At 30.6% G+C, this 19,301-nt stretch overlaps 2 protein-coding genes across 6 annotated transcripts; one reads left to right on the top strand and one right to left on the bottom strand.

Annotated features, from left to right (window-relative positions):
* Window positions 1–39: 39 nt before the first annotated feature.
* Window positions 40–15,126, top strand: LOC132728898 (uncharacterized). Of its 5 annotated transcripts, none has more exons than XM_060714606.1 (6): window positions 59–169; window positions 7,209–7,257; window positions 8,852–9,456; window positions 10,593–10,774; window positions 11,684–11,780; window positions 12,523–15,125. In XM_060714606.1, the coding sequence occupies exons 3-6, from the start codon at window positions 8,877–8,879 to the stop codon at window positions 12,741–12,743; spliced, it is 1,080 nt and encodes a 359-aa protein (XP_060570589.1). In that variant the 5' UTR covers window positions 59–169; window positions 7,209–7,257; window positions 8,852–8,876; the 3' UTR covers window positions 12,744–15,125. The 5 variants fall into 5 exon arrangements, with proteins under 5 accessions (XP_060570587.1, XP_060570589.1, XP_060570590.1 ...); XM_060714607.1 differs by lacking the exon at window positions 59–169 and adding an exon at window positions 3,210–3,518; XM_060714604.1 differs by lacking the exon at window positions 7,209–7,257 and having other exon boundaries at window positions 40–169; window positions 12,523–15,120.
* Window positions 15,127–17,982: 2,856 nt separating this feature from the next.
* Window positions 17,983–19,088, bottom strand: LOC132728883 (uncharacterized). The gene has a single exon (XM_060714580.1). It carries the CDS (start codon window positions 19,084–19,086, stop codon window positions 18,016–18,018), a length of 1,071 nt encoding a protein of 356 aa, XP_060570563.1. The 5' UTR covers window positions 19,087–19,088; the 3' UTR covers window positions 17,983–18,015.
* Window positions 19,089–19,301: the final 213 nt, after the last annotated feature.

Raw genomic sequence — 19,301 nt, 5'->3', positions numbered from 1 at the left:
TATATGTGCACAGAGTAACTTCCCTTGAACGGAAATGAAGAAAGAATTTCCCTTGCCTCGTTTTCACACCTTACCAACGGGGATATCCCGAGACGCCAAGTATATTTACACAAGATTTTCTGAATAAACAAAGATGATTACGATAACAGGTTTTAATTTACTTAGCAAGGTAAAGATAAAGGCATTAAATATATCCTGTTTTATTGCCTATTTTTTTCCTTAAAGGGTTACAAATTAAAGACAAATTCGCACCCAATTAAATTCGAACCGTGTTGCTTACACAGACTCACATGTTCAATATATTTAAATAGTTTGTAAGGCATTTAGAGCTCAACACCCGAAACTGTCTGTGACTTTTAAAGTGTGTAATAAAGTTGAAATAATCTCTATTTTGACATGCTGATTTTGTGGGGTTCCTGTGCTATCATAAAGGTTGATAAGTTTCAAGGGAATTAAAGATATTTAGTTGATATATTTTTTAATGACATTATTTAAATTTATAAAGATCTGTATAATAATATACAGAGTTACACTGATACAGCCTCTCGAAATGTATGAGTTTCTTAGATTCTTTTTATTACATGACTAATTGCATTAAAATCAATGTAAATTAAACATGTTTTGAGGTTTTATATAATTTTGCTTTTGTACAATGTTTTTCCATATAAAAGATTGATGTTGCATCAAGACATGATGATGTAATGTTACATGTGAATTATGTAATGAAATATTTATAATGGTTACATTTCACGGAACTTGCGCCATCAATAATTAGTTACATTCATATGTGATAAAGAACTGTTTCACAAGCAATTATTAAATGATACAGAGAATGCAAAAGTGATTTTTTTTGCTAATTTAGTTAAGCTGCAGATATAAAAATATTGAGTCTACAGGTCAACAATTTGATTCCTAATTTGTTTGCATGTTTTTCCCACCTAAATGTAACATTTTAGTTCCAACTAGTCAAAATTACTAGACATAATTATATTTTATGCTATAAATAAATTGTAATAATTGTACTTAAATCTGTGTAAACAGCATATTAGTGCATAAAATTATGTTGCTTGTTATTATATCCAACTTTATTTGTATTAAATATACTTGACTTGATAATGATAATAAATTATAAATAAGCAATACATTGGTACTTATGTAACACAGGCCCTACTTCCTTAATCCTGTGACATACATTCAGTAGTTGAAAATATGCCATATGTTTTGTAACTTTCCCGTATGCCACTATAAACCAGTAATTATTGGGTTTTTTTTATGTTTTTTTCATGCCAAAAGTGATTTACATGTTATGATGTATCAGACATTTAGGTCTAAATTGTTATAGACTTTTTATTTATCTGACATGATTAAAAAACTACAATATTGTTAAAAAAGTAATAAGTAGTACATGTACTTTAATCTCTGTGGAAATATTTTAAACTAATACAAACTTAATGCTGTTTAAAATGCTATGAATCATTATTAATTGCAAGCATGCCAGTTAAAAAAAATATTTGATTTGAACTTTCTTAGTTTTTTTTTGTTATAAAATGTTTGTTAAGATTTTAAGACACACACTCTTTATAGACATCTTCAAGCAGATTAGTGAAAATAATAAAATAACCAAAAAAAAGGTACAATAAATTTAATTTTATCTGTGTTTTAGATAAAGCACAAAAAGAATTTTATTGAACTTACCAGTGTTATTCCAGTTATGTGGCACAAGACATTGTATTTCTCTGCAACAAGTTTATTATAAGCAATATAAGGATTAGTTTCGAACAAAATCATTCAAACATAAAAGAAAACTTAGCTTTGCTTTATGTAAGTGTGAAAGATAACACACAGTTGAATTGACTTTGTGAATTAACCCCTAGCCTGCTAAGTGGAAAGTGACTTGTCTTTGCAAACACTATATAGCCTATTAGTCTGGATATCCCTAAAGTTGATAAAGAAGGAAGCTTAACATGTTGATTTAACCTTTTACCCAAAAAATGTCTGTTTTCATTGAAAAGCCTCCTGTTACAAGTTTCAACTGCTATAAAACTATGAAAAATGCTTCAATACTGATGAAACTTGGCACATATGTTGTCTAAACCATAACCTCTGTACCAACATGCTCAATCCTAAATTTCCTGTTACCATGGCAACGGGGGGATGTCTCAAAATCGCGAAAAATCACTATTTTGCATTGTTTTTTTTCCCATCAAAACTGATTTCAAAGTGCTGCAACTTCTCAATGCAATGAGACAGAGTAAAAGGCTTTTCAACGTTGGTTACACGTCACCTTAAGATCGACCTGAGTCCATCCCCCTTCTGGCAACCCCCTGATGTATCATTTGGAAGGGGGGGGGCCGTGCACAACATTTCTCAAACGAAAAACAGTGTTTGGGGCCTAAATGGGGTATTTTCCCATTGTTTGAGGCCTCAAAAATGGGGGGGGGGGACAAAAAGCCGTCAAAACACGTCTATATCAGAGAAAAGGTTAAGAATTCAACAAGTTAAGGGTTACTGTCCTGGTCAAAAGTTTCACTTTTGTTCACTTTCTTATTTGAAGTAATGGTAGGATATTCAGTTTGCTGCAAATTAAGGGAGTGAAGTTTACCACTAAATATTCTGCTTAATTTTTTTGTACATTATTTTGTACTTGAATTTTCCTGTTCTTATTTAAGATTTATCCATAAAAGTGTAATGGATTTCAGTAATGATTCAATAATAATGTTTCTTATGATAATTATAATAATTATTATCATGATGATGATGATGATTGGTCTGCCAACATAATATAAGCCAAGTCATTATTGATATTGAAAGAGATTTAAAGATAGATAATAGTTTTCAAGAAAGTTCTAATGCAAATTAAAATTGTAATCATTTTTAATGTATCTTACAATAAGTCAATTTGTTGAAACTTACCAAATTATACTTGAATTTTTTTAGGTCCATAATATAGAACAAAGTAGTTTAAGTTCAGATCATTTTTAATATTCTTTATTGTTGTCTGTGTTAATTTTATATAACAAATTTTAAATCAGCATAACAAATTTAGTTAAAAATGATTGCTTCCTGGAGTTTAATAAAATTTTGAAGCAGTTTATTTTTTATTTTTACAATTACATGTACATTTGTATATAACCTGTACACAACAATAATAATGCCATAACACTAAGCAATATCACAATAAAAGATAAAACTTTGTTGTGTGATATTGATTGTAATTTGATTAGGTTTTATATTGATTTTTAGGCCTTAACAAAATAGATGCTATTAAATTACGCATGTACTTGAAAAGACTCGTAAAACATTTTGTAACAATAAAGTGGTGGTCAATATATTGCAAATATGTTATCTTGACGCAGATGTTTTATCTAAATGGAGAAATACTCTAGCAACTGCTGAGAGAAATATTAACATATCACAAGAGAATAGTTAAACATTACACAATTTAGAAGTTCCGATGAAAAACCTGTTTTACTGGAGGATTTGAATATTATTCGCCCCATTATTCTATAATTTTTTAGGTAAGATTTTTATGTTTATAAATACTTGTATATGTATGTCAGTGTGAAATCTTTTACAGTCATATGTTAATAATTCTTTTGCTATAAATCGGATAAATAAAACAAGTCATTTCGGTTGACCATGCACTCAATCTTATTATTTTTTTCATAATCATGAAAATATTGTCATTATTCACACATAAGATTCAATGAGATATTTAGCATTCTATTAGTCTAAGAGTAAAAACAGTCAAGCCATGTTTTTGACATTTACATGTACTTTGCTGGATTTTTTATGTAGATAATTGTCCGATTTTAAATATGACATAATATCTGGTTATGAATATGGTACCATGTCCGGTTTCAAATGTGGCACCATGTCAGATTGTCCAGTTTAGAATATGGCACTCCTCATTATTAAGTTTCAAGGATTTCAATATCAGAATATTAAGTTGCCTAACACATGTTATAAATAAATGACATTCTGTTCTGTTATAAAGTCTTGTCAGTTGCATACTAACATGCAGGCTAGATTATAAGCTTGTCACTATTGCTAGCTATTAGTGGGTTATAATTTTTAATATATCTTTTGTATCATAGTTTGGGGACTTTTCTGTTGAAAATGTGTCAGAGATAAATCTTATACATATACATATACATGTACAGTGCGTTAACTGGAGTACAGGTACAAGTTACCCGCACTCCAGAGAGTGACCATTGATTGGTTCATTTTTGCTGGGGTTTACATATTGTGACGGAAGAGAAAGGGAAAGCGACAGAAATATCATATTCAGATGCTTGTTCATTGGTTACTTTTTCCCGGGGTTTCATATTGTGATAGCAGGGAACGTGTTTTTATGTTTGACTATGATACAAAAGAGAAAGAATACCAAAACACTCGCGGCAATCTGATTTATACTCGGGGGCTTCGCCCCCTCGTACAAATCAGATACCGGTAGCCTCGTGTTTCGGTGCTCTTTCTATTACTTATATCAAGAAAAATAAATAAATAAAGCTCTTGGCGTTCATTTTGTGCTTTAGACTTTGGTTGTTTTGAAGTTTATATTTAATGGACTTGCTTATTCACTTTCTGAAGTAAACTTTATCTTTTGTACAATTTAATTTGTCTTTAATTATGTTTCGTGAATACAGCTTTTTGAATTCATGTAAATATATATATTGGATATATTAAAGAAATTGTCCATTTAATTGGTGTTTACAGAAAAGAAGGTAGAAATGACATCATTATTATGTCCCATTGATATGTAAGTAGTCAACTGTAAGAAAGAAAATTGATTATTATTAATAATATCGTTTTACTTTGAATACATGTACCTGATATGCAAAGTCTTATTGTTAAATGTATTCATAAAATGTAAAATTGAAAAAAAGTATTCAATTGAAACTGCAAAATAGAGGAAACATTGTATTAACCATGGAGTAAACAATGTGTATTTGCATTTTCTATTTGGGGACCTGTTCATTAACTCGTTAAGATTGTTAGAAACGTTTACTCAAGGTGGTAAAGGCTTGAAATAGAATCAGTTTGGGATCTACAAACATTTGCAGTTAAAGCTGGTCTGAATGAAGTCTGTTTACAGAAGAATCCATTTATTTAACATTTCACCTGTTCATTAAATTTGATAGTTGTTGTGCAAAGAATTTTAACAACTTTTAACATTTTATTAGGATATAATCCAATGAGTGCGTGTGTGATAATTTATTCAGTAAGTTGTTACTTTCAGACTTAAATTTCTTCAATAAACATTTAAAAGAAAACTTACATTTTTAAAAATTATAAATTTTTAAAGATTTAAAAAATTATAAATTTTTTTTAGAAGTTGGCAGCATTATTATCATATATAAGTTCTTTATCTTCCTACATGTTTTGTATATTCTTTAACAAATTTAAATTTACATTCCATAGCATATACTTCTTATCCCCGATAACCAAGCCTGAAACAAAAATTTTAGGATTATCAAGTGTAAGCGTTTAAATGAATATTTAACTACTGTAAAATTTTGGGTGAATTATGACTAGCTTCAAGTAAGATTTTTTTTTATTTATTTTTCTCTTTTTTAAATTTTTAGTAATTTTTTTTTATATATAAATCTGTTTTTTGCAAATGTATATGATAAGTAATTAATATTGTAATACACTGTTGGTTAACAAAATTACTTTGTCATTCATTTTGTGTAAGCACAAACACCTAGTGTAACATCTGATCATTTTATGTTTTATTCAAAACTTATTTAGTGTTTGAAATCATTTTTTGTCCACTAGAATTGCAGTAGTTTTTGTATTTCAAATGAATCATAACACTTTATCTTTAGTAAATCGGCTAAATTTAATCAGTCTTTTAAGTAAATCAACATTTTTATTAGAATAATTTCAAACGCTAAATTGGTTAGTGTTTATTAGTAAGCACTTAATGCATTAAATTGGTCAAATGTCTGAGCAGTTCAAGACCAATTTAATTTTGTAAATGCTTATTAATAAAAACTAATGTGTACTTAATTCAAAAAATGTTTCATTTCTGGCTAGCACATCCAATTTATAAGAAACAAATTCAGTTTTTTTACTACTTACTTTCTATTTAATGTTCTGAGTTTTTCACACATATTGAACAGTTTTCAATGTCAATGCTTATAGTTTATCACAAACCAGACCATCGGACTGAACATCTTACATTTCAATGTTGAATTGCTTAGTGACTTATAGTGTTCCTATTTCATCTACATGATTGTGTGTATATTGAATATGTTGATTCATGGAAAAGGTTGCAGTTTTAACTTTCAGGTAGTCAGTAAATTTCATTTAAAATTTGTTTTATTAGTAACTGCCTATGGTATTTCAAATTCCAATGGTGTTACAATTTAGGTACTTATTTCATTATAAAGTAGATTTGTGTATTAAACATAGAATTATGGACAGTTTAGTTAAAGTATTAAATACTTATCAAAATAATCAGTTTTATCAATGGTGAGGTCATCATTTTGAAAGTAAATTTAATCTAGTCTCTAGGTAAAGAAGTTTGTATTCAGGTATTATCAAAACAATTGAAAACATTTTTATCAGTCTGGAAAAATGTCTGTAACATACGTTTTCTCATCTGATCGTTAATGTGTTTAAAGTAATTTATTTGCTTATTCATACATGTATATGACTATATTAATTTGAAAATTTTCAAAACCTGTAAGGCTCATTGATAAGTTTTATTTAAAAGATATACTATACTCAAATTTCATAATAGAAAATATTGATAATTGCTAATAAAAAATAGACATGTTTTGACTTCACACAAAGTAGATATGTTATGTTTAAAATTCTGCACACTATTAAGGTGGTCACAACATGAATATATAGTGTCATTAAAAAAACTGGCATTTTTTTTTTAAAGAATTTTGGGCAAACTTTACTTGACCTGTAATAGGGAATAGCTTCCCATACATAGTTTGCTCATTTTTTTAAATTCAAATCAGACATATTCAGTAAGAATTTCATAGATTTCAATAAATTTCTGCGACTAAAATATCTTACTCAAGGATGAGCATAATATATCTTTCAAGAAGTATGTTATGTTATGTTATATTGCCTAAAAAAATCTACCATATGACTTTCAGTAGATACGATAACTGATTGAGATATCCATAAACTAAATGCCTGAAGTATCAAAGAACCATCTAAATTATAATATATTCTTTTTACAGGCTTGTGTTTCCTTTGAAAATGAATTTTCATTTCATGGGGAAATAAAGGGTAAAAAATTCTAAACTATTTACACTTTATATATGAATGCTATTTTCATTGTGGTGTTTTTCTTTTGATTGATATTCACCTATTTTATTCCAAACAATTGGCTGCATGGTGAATGTATTTCATACATGTACATGGATTCATATTTTTGTTGTTTTGGGCAGGATTTTTTTTTGCATTTTACTTTTTGAATATTCACAAACTTCATTGGGAGAATAGTGTTATAATTATTAGTTTGAAGAAAATTGTTGAATTAATATAATGACCTTTCAAAAATAAATATGATCCTTTACTACACAGTAAGAAATGTATTCCTAATGACAATTTAAAAGTACAAAGTATAATTAATTAAATAATAGAAATCTAAATGGATACTTCTTTCTGTACAGTCTTTTTAATCTTAGATTACTTAATGTAACTGTGACATTAAAATTGTAATTGAATTGAAATGAATGGTTTTTCATGAACTTTTTTTTATAGTTTCTTTTAAATTAGTAGCTAGTTTTCATTTTAACTTACATCAGCAATTATTTAAAGTAAACTATTACATGTAAATGAATTTCAAATTGCTTATAAGTCCCAGAAATTGTGTTGTGAGATATCATAATTATGGTTAAAAATTTAAATGAATTTATTATCACACCAACTATGTTTCATTCCAATGTTACTTTCAGCATCCTGCAATCAAGATTGTTTGCTTGTCATTTATAAAAAAAACTAAGCAATTAATCTACATTGTATAGGTACCAGTATCTCTGCATTAATTTGTTAAAGTTTCAATCAATATTCAGATAATATAACTTATTTCTTTATCTATTTTTCGTATCATAAAAACCTATCAGGTACAACTATATGCTATGACTTGTTACCATTAGGTTATTGATTCTGTCATTATATTTTAATGATATTTAGTTGACACTATTGTTCTAAAGTAACTTGTATTATTTATAAGTTGACAGCCATATGACCTTACAGTATAGGACATACCTTTGTATGAATCATTTATTTTTTTGAAAAATAGTACTATGGAATAAATGATATACTGTGGACTGTGACCATGGTTTCTTACAAGTAAGTAGTATAATTTTATGGTGTTAGTGGTATGTATTTGGGATGTCACTGGTTTCAGTTTACCAATTATTTATTTAGTACTTTGACTCACTGGGTCGTATCTTTCAAGTATGTATGTGTAGATACTTTTTTCTTAGTTAGGCATTTCAGTTCACTGTCATTTACTATTTATTAATTTTTTATGTTAGTTTTTTTGCATGATTTTATTTGTTATGTTTTTGTTTATCTTTTTAGTATGTATTTAAATTTTCTTAAAACTTGTGGTTAGTAAAGTATTGTCTTTGTACCTTAAATATATAATTTATTTCAGGGAATGATTTACTGCATGGAATTGTGCTACTGTTAACCATTTAAGATCTTAAAAAAATAATAAAAAAAAATAAAATTCAGACACTGGTTTAAACAGTTTCATTAAAATATGTTCCTTTTATGAAAGTGACATAATTTTTTAAATATCATACTTTTGATAAGATATTAACCTTAAAAGCTGCTTGATTTCTTATTATATTTAATCCTTTTCTTGCAGATGAGTGGACTTTCATTACATAAAGATGTCTACCAATGTGCTGCTGCCCAACTCTCGTAGAACCATGAAGAAAGAAAACAACAACTCAGACAAGACCTCGTCTTCTCGGCCATCTTCAGCCGGATCTGTCTCATCAAAGACATCGTCATCACATAAAAGCAAAGAACACAAACAGAAAGACAAGGGGCCCTCAAAGGAGGAGCTAATTAAGGCAAATGCTGAACTGTGTAGGGAAGTAGAATCTCTAAATGAAGAGAATCAGCTTCTGAAATCTACCATCACATCAGTCATTGATAAATTAATTGAGAATGCTAAAATAAAAGGTATTAAAATACCTAGAGAGATTGAAAACCCTGATGTGACAGAAATTCCATCGGAATGTCTCGTTGCTTTGACTGAAAAAATGACAGCAGAATCTCATAAAAGTAATACTATGGAATACAGGGTAGAAGAACTCGAAACTAGGATTACTCACCTAAATACAGAGTTAGCAAAATTGTTACGGACTAGAGTAAATGTTGAGAATGGTTTAGATGAAATTCTTAATGACTGTGATAATGTTGATGAGATTAAAGTGAAAGCAAGGGAACTTATAAGGGATATCAGTAAGTACTGTGGAAAAAGTTCATACTTTTCTACTTTAACAAATTTATAATTTGAGTACTTGCTGACAACTGAACCATGTAGTTCAGTACCGTTAATAATATGATTTAATTTATAACTGTTTGCCTGCTTATTTTTGAGCAACCAGTTCAGATCAAGATCAGCCAGTGTATCTGTTATGTTTTTTTTCATTGTCTTCACTTGTCTCTTTATAGTAGGTACTCATTTTAGTTTTTTTCTTAAAATTATGAACGATTATGTCCATATTGAATGAAGGAAAACTCCATTTAAAATACTAAACATTATAATGGTATCAAAATTTGTTCTTTTACTTAAAGTGTATCAGTAATTTGGTTTATACAATTTTATTTGGTTTGAGATTATTGGAAGCAATAAGGTTATTCAATCAGTCATGAATATGTTCCTGGAACCAACAATTATTTTAAATACTAAGCAATAAGTGAAAAGTTTCTCACTAAAGGAAACAACAGCTTGGTTGGAACCCAGGCGGCCAGCAATCCTTAGATTACAAGTCTGACATGTTAAACCACTCTGCCATGCGGTCAGTTTATTTGTTGCATTGATAAAGAAGCATTAAGACTGTTAGTTTAGTTACAAATTTGTGTTGGAAGCTATAAGCTTATTGAAACACTCTCAAATCCGTTCCTGGGACCAACCAGTACTAAGCAATGAATGTAGTTTCTTGCTCAAGGAAACTACAGCTTGCTCCTGACATGGTTTGAACCAACGCGGTCAGCAATCCTTAAAGACTGTTGAATTTATGCTATCATATTTTCCAATACAGTATGTCACATCTACATGTGAATTGTAAAAAGTTATTCTTGGAAAATATGGCTATATATTATGTAACTATTAGTTACTACATGGAACACACGCAATGTGTTAAATATTCGAAATAAAATGGAACAATACAGAGAGATCAAGATAACCGTGAAATAAAATTTCCTTGAACTGAGATCATCAGAATATACTGTGTAAATGTACTCAAAACTTCATAAAATTAATTAGGGTAACATATAGGTTGGTTTACAAATAACTATGGATTATATTAGCATAAAAGTTTGAATCATTGATAGGATTCTCTAATAGTTAAATCATATATTTTTCTATTTTGCAGAGGGAAATAGTCTGTTTACATTTCTGGACTCACTGCCTTATGAACAAATTCATTTGAGTGTGGAAACCAGTCCAAGGTTATCATTATCTTCTCCTGCACCAGAAAACCAGTCTACCCCTAGAATCAGCAAACCAAAACCTAAACCTGTGGTGCTTACAAATGAAAACTTGGACCTCAGACCGGTAACATACTGAAGTTTATCGTACAATCTCATTAAATTTAATGTAATATGTGTGGTGTGGTGTGTAAATATGGTAAACTGTATCAGTGATGCTGTTTGTGGCTTTTGTTGGGTCTTATGTTACACCAATATTGTAAAGGTCATATGGGTGACTGTCCAGCTCTATTAATGGGGGGAGGCTTCAGGTGCCCCTCATTGCATTATTTCAGCTACGAATGGGCATCATAGTGGAACCACCAACATTACATATTAGCTAGCTAGATAGCTTTTATCACATGAAAGAATCCAAAGTCACTGATGGGACTCAAACATATTACATAACCAGTTATAATTTACATTATGTATGAACAGTATATTGATAATGAATCATGCACTATTTATTGTATCATTATAAGTTAGATATACCTCAAGGCTATCCTATTTTCAACAACAAGTTAAATACAATTTCATGTTGTAAGAAGACTGATTCCTTAAACTATTTTTATATAGATAATAATATTGAATATTTGTGTCCTGTATTTATTGATTGATCAGGCTGTGGGAGGCATATGTTTTTATCCTGTTTTGTCTGTCTTTTTCCTGCACTCAGTCAGAACATCTTCATTATTTAAACTGGAACCTTCATACACAGACACAGTGTTACATTTGTGCACAAACTTTATTTTGGAATGTTGAAATATGACTTTTACCACTCAATGACCTTGACCTTCAAGATATAATCTCAAGATTCAGCAAGTTCTCAATTATTTTTTGTTACTTATTATCATACATGAATTTTGGTTAGAGACATTTGTATTTTGGGTGCTGTTATCAAACCATAAAGTTTTATGATTGATTTCTAAGTTAGTAAGTTACATAAAATTAACATTGATCAATTATAATTTATCATATATTATTATTATTGTTTCAGCCTTTAAAGAAGCTGGATGGCAACACACAAATCAAAGAAATGCATAAAGATTTACGTCTGTATGTTGAACAACAGCTTAGTCTACCGAAGGGAAATGGTAAGATTCAATACAATCTCTACAATTGTACTTGATATTTCATACTTGATATTTCACCATAATGGTATTGACTGATATCACATTAGTTATTGTGTCATATCTATTGACATGAATAAAAGTCAAAATATTTAACCAGTGTAAATGGCTTAAGTATATAAAGAGAATTGTATATCTCAGTAAATATTAAGGAATTTTTAAGCACAAATTGTTAGCTCTGGATAAGTAAATTATAAACAGTACCAAATTTAGATGCACTCCATGTATTATTTTTTAAAATTTACATTTTAACTAGTTGACCAAATAATTTTTGCTCACCTGAACACATAGTGCTTGATCAGTGGCTATCCATTGTCCACAATAAGTAGTCTACTTTAATAGTAGATAAGGGTTTCTATCATCGAAATTGTAGCACCATAAAAGGGATAAAGATAGGCATGTTATGCCTCGTCTGCATGACAGCAGTTTTAATTTGATTTGAACCAAACTTTCAAAGCACTTGTATCACCAGTAGTTTCAAACCTCCAAGTGTTAGCAGACCTAGGCTTCCTGCACATCTGTACAGTCTGACCAGACTCTATATTTTAGCCATCTTAATTTTAGGTTTGTGAGCTTGAAATACTTTTAATTAACAATATTCAGTTTTAATTTCACATTAGGTCAAGTTTGTTATGCTTATACCACAAAATATAGGTTAATGTGAGCTGATATGATTTAATTTAAGTTTCTCTATTGAACTTGGCAGGGGCTGACTGGAGGATGATGGGAGATCGACTAGGCATTCCACAAGAGACCATCAATCAGTGGAAACGATGGAAGTTAGAGCAACCAATGCACTATGTGTTACAGGCATGGAGTTCAAGCCCTGGTGCTACCGTACGACTTCTACATAGACACCTGGTATCTCCACAAATGAGATGCACATTACTAGCTAAAAGAATCAGTGATTTTTATCAGGTGGATTAGCAGTGAAATGATTATGTTAGCCGCGTCACGACAAAACCAACATAGTGTGTTTGCGACCAGCATGGATCCAGACCAGCATGCGCATCCGCGCAGTCTGATCAGGACCCATGCTGTTTGCTATCAGTTTCGCTACTTGCTATAGGGTTTGTAAGCGAACAGCATGGATCCTGATAAGACTGCGCGGATGCGCAGGCTGGTCTGTATCCATGCTGGTCGCAAACGCACTATGTTGATTTTGTCATGTCGCGGCTCATATTATGCCTGTGATAGTCAGTTTGTATCTGTGATAGATGTCAACATTTTGTCTCATTGTTTTATGTTAGTGTAACAGTAGTCATGGTGTAACAAACTGAACGAAATTTTGTGTTTACGCCTAGCATTTATGTTTGAATATACATCAGTTTGTATGATCATTATATGATTTTGTTTTGAAGTACAGTATATTGAGTTACAAAGAGGTATTTCAGACATAATTATAATTATTATTATTATAGACTTCCATATATAGAAAATATTGAACGAGTATAAGTTCAATACGGAATTTATTGAACAAGTAAAAAAAATTATATTATGAGAGTCTAGGAATCAACAAGAATATAATATCCTACATGTATTTATCACATACGATTCAATTCATCAGTAAACAGAATACATTAAGAATATTAGCATATTCATATCATGCACCCTCCAATCCCCCCCCCCCCCCAAAAAAAAAAAAAAAGGGAAACAGAAAAATAAATGGACATATATTTCAGACATGGAACATTTATCTTGTTCAGAAGACTTGTAAGCCAAATACATCTCCTTCAGCTAGATAATTTTTTTAAGGTTAACTGGACTAGGATATAAAAATAATGCATCTATGTATTGACTTTCAAGACTTTATTAGTTGTTGAATTTATTAAAATCTTTTATCTAAAACCATAGAAATAGTTATGAAATGTTTATACCATATTTCGTTTAAGACATTTTGTAGTTCTCTACTAGTTAACCATATATTTTGTTTATTATAACTCACCAAAATAAATATTGTTCACATATTTCTACCTCAGACACCTTATAACAACCTTCTGAATGACCAGACTTATAACTTGTATCTCTCGAGCAGTATTTCTTAACTTTTTTTATTTTCGAGTATTTTCATAAGAATTCCAGTATATGTATTTTGATGTTTCTTAATTTTATGCTTTTTCATCAAAACTAGAGGTTTCTTTTCAAATTTGTTGAATGCATTATGCAATGGTTTACACTATTGTGATGGATATTAAATATTTGTTTGTAATGAGGTTATATATAAGTTAAATGATGTTAAAGTGCATTGAGGTTAAAATAAAGTGTAGAGTTTAAACCATGTAATGTGGTTAAAACAGACAAAGTGATATGAAGTATAAGATAATGTGTAATGAGGTAAGAACGAAGTGTAATAAGGTTATAACAAAGGGTAATGATTTTACAACAATTAAAGACTAATGATTTTAAAACAAAGTGTCATGAATTTAAATCAAAGGGTAATTAGGTTAAAATAAAATGTAATGAGATGAAGACAATGTGAGGTTGTTACAAAGGGTAACAATTTTGAAAACAAAGTGTTATGAGTTAGAATAAAGGGTGATATGTAATGAGGTTAAAAATATAATGAGATGAAGACAGTGTGTTATGAGGTAAGAACCAAGTGTAATGAGGTTTTTTCTACAAAGGGTAATGATTTTAAGACAAAACTTTATAAAGTTAAAACAAAGGGTTAAGAGGTTAAAACAAAGTCAACTTGTCATGATGCACATGTTCTTTTGTTCGAGAACGATTTGATACACAGCTGACAGAACTAAATAACAGTGCTCAGCATATAACTTTCAATTTTATGGACAACAACTTGTCAACCTACCCGAGGAGTACAAAGTCTGAATTATCTGATTACCAATTTTAATTGATTTTATAAAATATGGTTGGTTTTATTGATACTTTTTATTTCAATTATTATTATACAGCCACATTATAATCCTGTTAAAGATGAACCCTTTATCATATTAGAAGAATTATTCCAAAATTGCTGCTTCAGAAAAAATATATAAAATTATGCTGTCATTGATGAGCCTTTTTGTGAAGTGATTTTGTGTTCCTAAGAAATAATTATGTCACTCTTACTTATGTTTTACTAACAAACAGTATTATATTCTTATATTTATTAATATCTATATGCAATAATTGATATGTATTTTACTTACCTTTGTGCATAATAAAATTGAGAATACAAATTGTTTTTTATTTTGAAATGTTGCTAAGGACTCCAACTACATAGAAGTGCAATGGAAGAAAACTCACCAGTGTTTGTTCAAGTTTTACATGCATCTTCTTGTACAACATCATATTTTATTTTCCAATAGATATTTACTTGTAACTTCACACACTAATTTGTAATTTGAGATCATAATTGGTCACTTTCCAAGGCCTATAACTATTATGAATTTTGACTTTTTGGGCTTTGATAATTCTTGGTAAAAGTTTTACATGCAACATCAAATTTCAAAAACTACTGCAGATACTCACTTGAAACTTAATACATGTACATATTTTCAGGATCATAATTGGAGGTTACTATCCAAGGGCAATTTGCTCGAATTTTTTGAAGAAGAAAAAAGAGCTACTGCTGCAGTTATGTTGTTGTTGGCATTGCTTTCTGAAAACTTTAATGTTGGTCATGATTTTTATGCCCCCACAGAGTGGGAGCATATAGCGTTGCACTTGTCCGTCCGTCCTTCCGTCCCGAAATCTTGTGAACGCAACTCCTCTTAAACTGGATGGCAGATTTTGCTTAAACTTCCAGGGATGAACAACCTTAATGTGTAGATGGTAGTAAAGGAAGGAATTTTTGCTGTGACCAAATTTAACAGAATTATGGCCCTTTGTTGATTTTTTCACTATATACTATGTAGAAATTTTGTGAACGCAACTCCTCTTAAACCGGATGGCAGATTTTGCTTAAACTTCCAGGGATGAACAACCTTAATGTGTAGATGGTAGTAAAGGAAGGAATTTTTGCTGTGACCAAATTTAACAGAATTATGGCCCTTTGTTGATTTTTTCACTATATACTTTGTAGAAATTTTGTGAACGCAACTCCTCTTAAACCGGATGGCAGATTTTGCTTAAACTTCCAGGGATTAACAACCTTTATGTGTAGATGGTAGTAAAGGAAGGAATTTTTGCTGTGACCAAATTTAACAGAATTATGGCCCTTTGTTGATTTTTTCACTATATACTATGTAGAAATTTTGTGAACACAACTCCTCTTAAACCAGATGGCAAATTTTGCTTAAACTTCCAGGGATTAACAACCTTTATGTGTAGATGGTAGTAAAGGAAGGAATTTTTGCTGCGACCAAATTTAACAGAATTATGGCCCTTTGTTGATTTTTTCACTATATACTATGTAGAAATTTTGTGAACGCAACTCCTCTTAAACCGGATGGCAGATTTTGCTTAAACTTCCAGGGATGAACAACCTTAATGTGTAGATGGTAGTAAAGGAAGGAATATTTGCTGTGACCAAATTTAACAGAATTATGGCCCTTTGTTGATTTTTAGTTTTCAACTTGTGGCACAATTGTAGTCCAAAAAATATTTGACCTAAAATCATAAGATGGACAGAACAGTGGCGTGTGGGGGCATCCGTGTCCTATGGACACATTTCTAGTTTTATTATTTCTTTATGCCTTCATACTTGGATACATCAACTTTTTGAACAAAACTTTAAAGTTAACCAGACCTTCACCTATAAATGACCTTGACCTTCAAGGTCAGATGTTTGAATTTTGCTATAAATGGCTATAACTGTGTTATTTATGAACAGATTGCCTTCATAATTGGATACAATAATCCTTAGGATAAGACCTTTATGAAGACCAAATTGATTATTACCTCCACTGGCCAATGACATCCAATTATTGAATTTTGCTTGTTTTTTTCTTTTACTGGATACAAAATTGTTACTTATAAATGGATTGTCTTCAAAATTGGACACAACAATCCTTAGTACTACTGTACTACCTAATATGTATCAAAGGCACCAAACCTTTTGCTCAGTAGCACACAAGTGTTTATCAACATCATAAAATAATTGCATAAATGTGATATCAATACCCCTTTGGATGCACAAGCATGAAGATATATTGGTAATAGGAGTCATTTTATTGTCCCTCCGCCTTTTCGAAGAAATAAGGGGGATATAGAAATAGGCCCACGTCAGTCTGTCTGTCACACTTTCGTGTCCAGTCCATAACTTTGTCATTTACCAAAGGAATTTGAAATAACTTGGCACAAATGTTAGTTATAATAAAATGATGTGTCATGTGCAACAACCGGACACCTACCTCCAGGGCAAGGTCGCACTTGCTCATTCAAGGTCAACATTGTCTATTTGAGGGTATATGTCGTGTTCGGCCCATAACTTTCTTATCTTTGAAGGGATTTTGTAAATACTTGCCACAATTGAATGATGCGTCATGAGCAATAATTGTTCACCTATCTTACACTTGGAGGTCAAAGATTAACATAGTCTGTAATAGGGTATATTTTGTGTCCGGTCCATAACTTTTTCATAGATCAAAGGATTTGAAAATACTTGGCGCAAATAGTCACTGTAATAAGACGATGTGTCATGAGCAACACCTGCATCCCTACCTCCAAGGTCATGGTCACCCTTAGATGTCAAAAATTTACAAAGTCTGTTATAGGGTTTATTTAGTGTCTGATCTAGAACTTCTTCATAGATCTAGGGATTTTGATAATACTTGGCACAAATAGTCACAATGATAAGATGATATGTCATGCCAAGGTCAAGGTCACACTTAGAGGTCAAAGATTTACATAGTCTGTTATAGGGTATATTTTGTGTCCATTCCATAACTTTTTCATAGATCAAGGGATTTTTAAAAATACTTTGCACAAATAATCACAATAATAAGACAATATGTCAGGCGCAAAACATGGGTCCCCTACTTCCAAGGTCACAGAGGTCAAAGATTAACATAGTCTGTTATAGGGTATATTTTGAGTCCCATCTATAACTTCTTCATAGTTCAAGGGGTTTTGAAAATACTTGGCACAACTTGTTACAACAAGAACCAGTTCCTGAGGCTGGGGACATCGGTAACTCTGTTACAAATTCTTGTTAACAGGGGCTTGCAATCTTCAATATATATGATTTTGAAAAATATGAATGGAACAATATAGTGAACTTTGATATAACTTCTACTATATATTCTCGATTTTTAGTTTACATTTTGTAAATATCATCTAACATAAGACATTTTACCAATCTATCTGGCAAATTCAGATTTTCAAGTTTCTGATAACTAACCGGTTTAAGCAATTGTCTAACTGCAGCTAGAGTAATATGTAGCAGAGAAGACGGCATCTTTGTAGACTGTAATATCTGAATCATCTCCGGTGGTACTGCTTCAACACAAAACTCTGACTGTGGACCTTCTGCTTCAACTAATGCTAGAAAATGCTTACAAACATTATAAATGAAGGAATTCTTATGAGAGTAGTCCGTACACAACAATAATCGAAGGCAATTAATGTGAATTGAGTATCTTTCTAAACCTAATTCACATTTCTTTGATAATAGTATCCACATAAATATTCTAAAGTTCCAACACATTTTTTGTCCAGAAAAAAACGAATGTTTCAATTTTTCACTTACACAAAATACTCCGCCACGTCTGAGCACTTCCTTTATACAACTCAAACTGGACATATCATCTGTAAAGTGTTCAAGTGTATAACAAAGACAGGTATGTTCTTCTGTGCCATATTCTAATGTGATATCAGCATGTGACAACATCATTTTGAAAATATCTATATCCCGTCCAATACATTCATTCAAAGGAACTATGTCTTTTTCATATTGCAAGAAACCCCCTTCTTCTTCTTCCATTCTCTGCCCGGGAACCCCATGTTGCACGCAAGCTCCATTATCTAAGAGAAATTTAATTATTTTACTATCCTGTTTCCTCACAGCTACAAGTAGAGAAGATGTAGAATGCAATGTTTCACCCTCTAAATATGTTCCGATTTTATCCACATTGACATTCTTTGTTAACAAAAGCTGAACAATTTCATGATGACCTTTTATTACCGCCCATAGAAGTGGTGTCACTGTGTAACCAGCATACCCCTCGTATTTCAATCTAACCAAATGATTTAGTTTTCTCACACTAATATTTGACAATAGTTCAGCACATTTTATCTTATCATCTTGATGTATAGCATTCATTAAATTTTGTAGCGAACAATCTGTTTTAGCAGCAACTTTTTTTACCTCCTGAAATCCTTCAGCCATATCATTCAATTTTAACTTGACATTATATTAATCTATGTTAGAATTATAAGAAAAAGAAGCAATATTAATCTTAAGTATTTAAGTATCACAGTTATCTGGTTATTAAATTGATATTTATATAACTGAAACAGTTCATTATCTGACAATGTTATATTATTAAATTTTAACTCAACATTTCATACACCTTTGTGAGATCTTTTACAAAAGGGCAATAT

This window comes from Ruditapes philippinarum, unplaced genomic scaffold (genome assembly GCF_026571515.1).
Source record: "Ruditapes philippinarum isolate M1 unplaced genomic scaffold, ASM2657151v2 ctg578_1_1_1_1, whole genome shotgun sequence".
Lineage (NCBI taxonomy): Eukaryota > Metazoa > Mollusca > Bivalvia > Venerida > Veneridae > Ruditapes > Ruditapes philippinarum.
Note: the sequence above shows the minus strand (reverse complement) of the source record. Positions and strands in the feature narration are given on the sequence as shown.

Bases quoted from the DNA above. Each gene is read 5' to 3' on its own strand.
- LOC132728883 (XM_060714580.1), bottom strand. From the start codon at position 19,086: ATGGCTGAAGGATTTCAGGAGGTAAAAAAAGTTGCTGCTAAAACAGAT.
- LOC132728898 (XM_060714608.1), top strand. From the start codon at position 8,877: ATGTCTACCAATGTGCTGCTGCCCAACTCTCGTAGAACCATGAAGAAA. The intron at 10,775-11,683 runs GTAACATACTGA...TTATTGTTTCAG, and splicing joins AAAACTTGGACCTCAGACCG to CCTTTAAAGAAGCTGGATGG. The intron at 11,781-12,522 runs GTAAGATTCAAT...TGAACTTGGCAG, and splicing joins TAGTCTACCGAAGGGAAATG to GGGCTGACTGGAGGATGATG.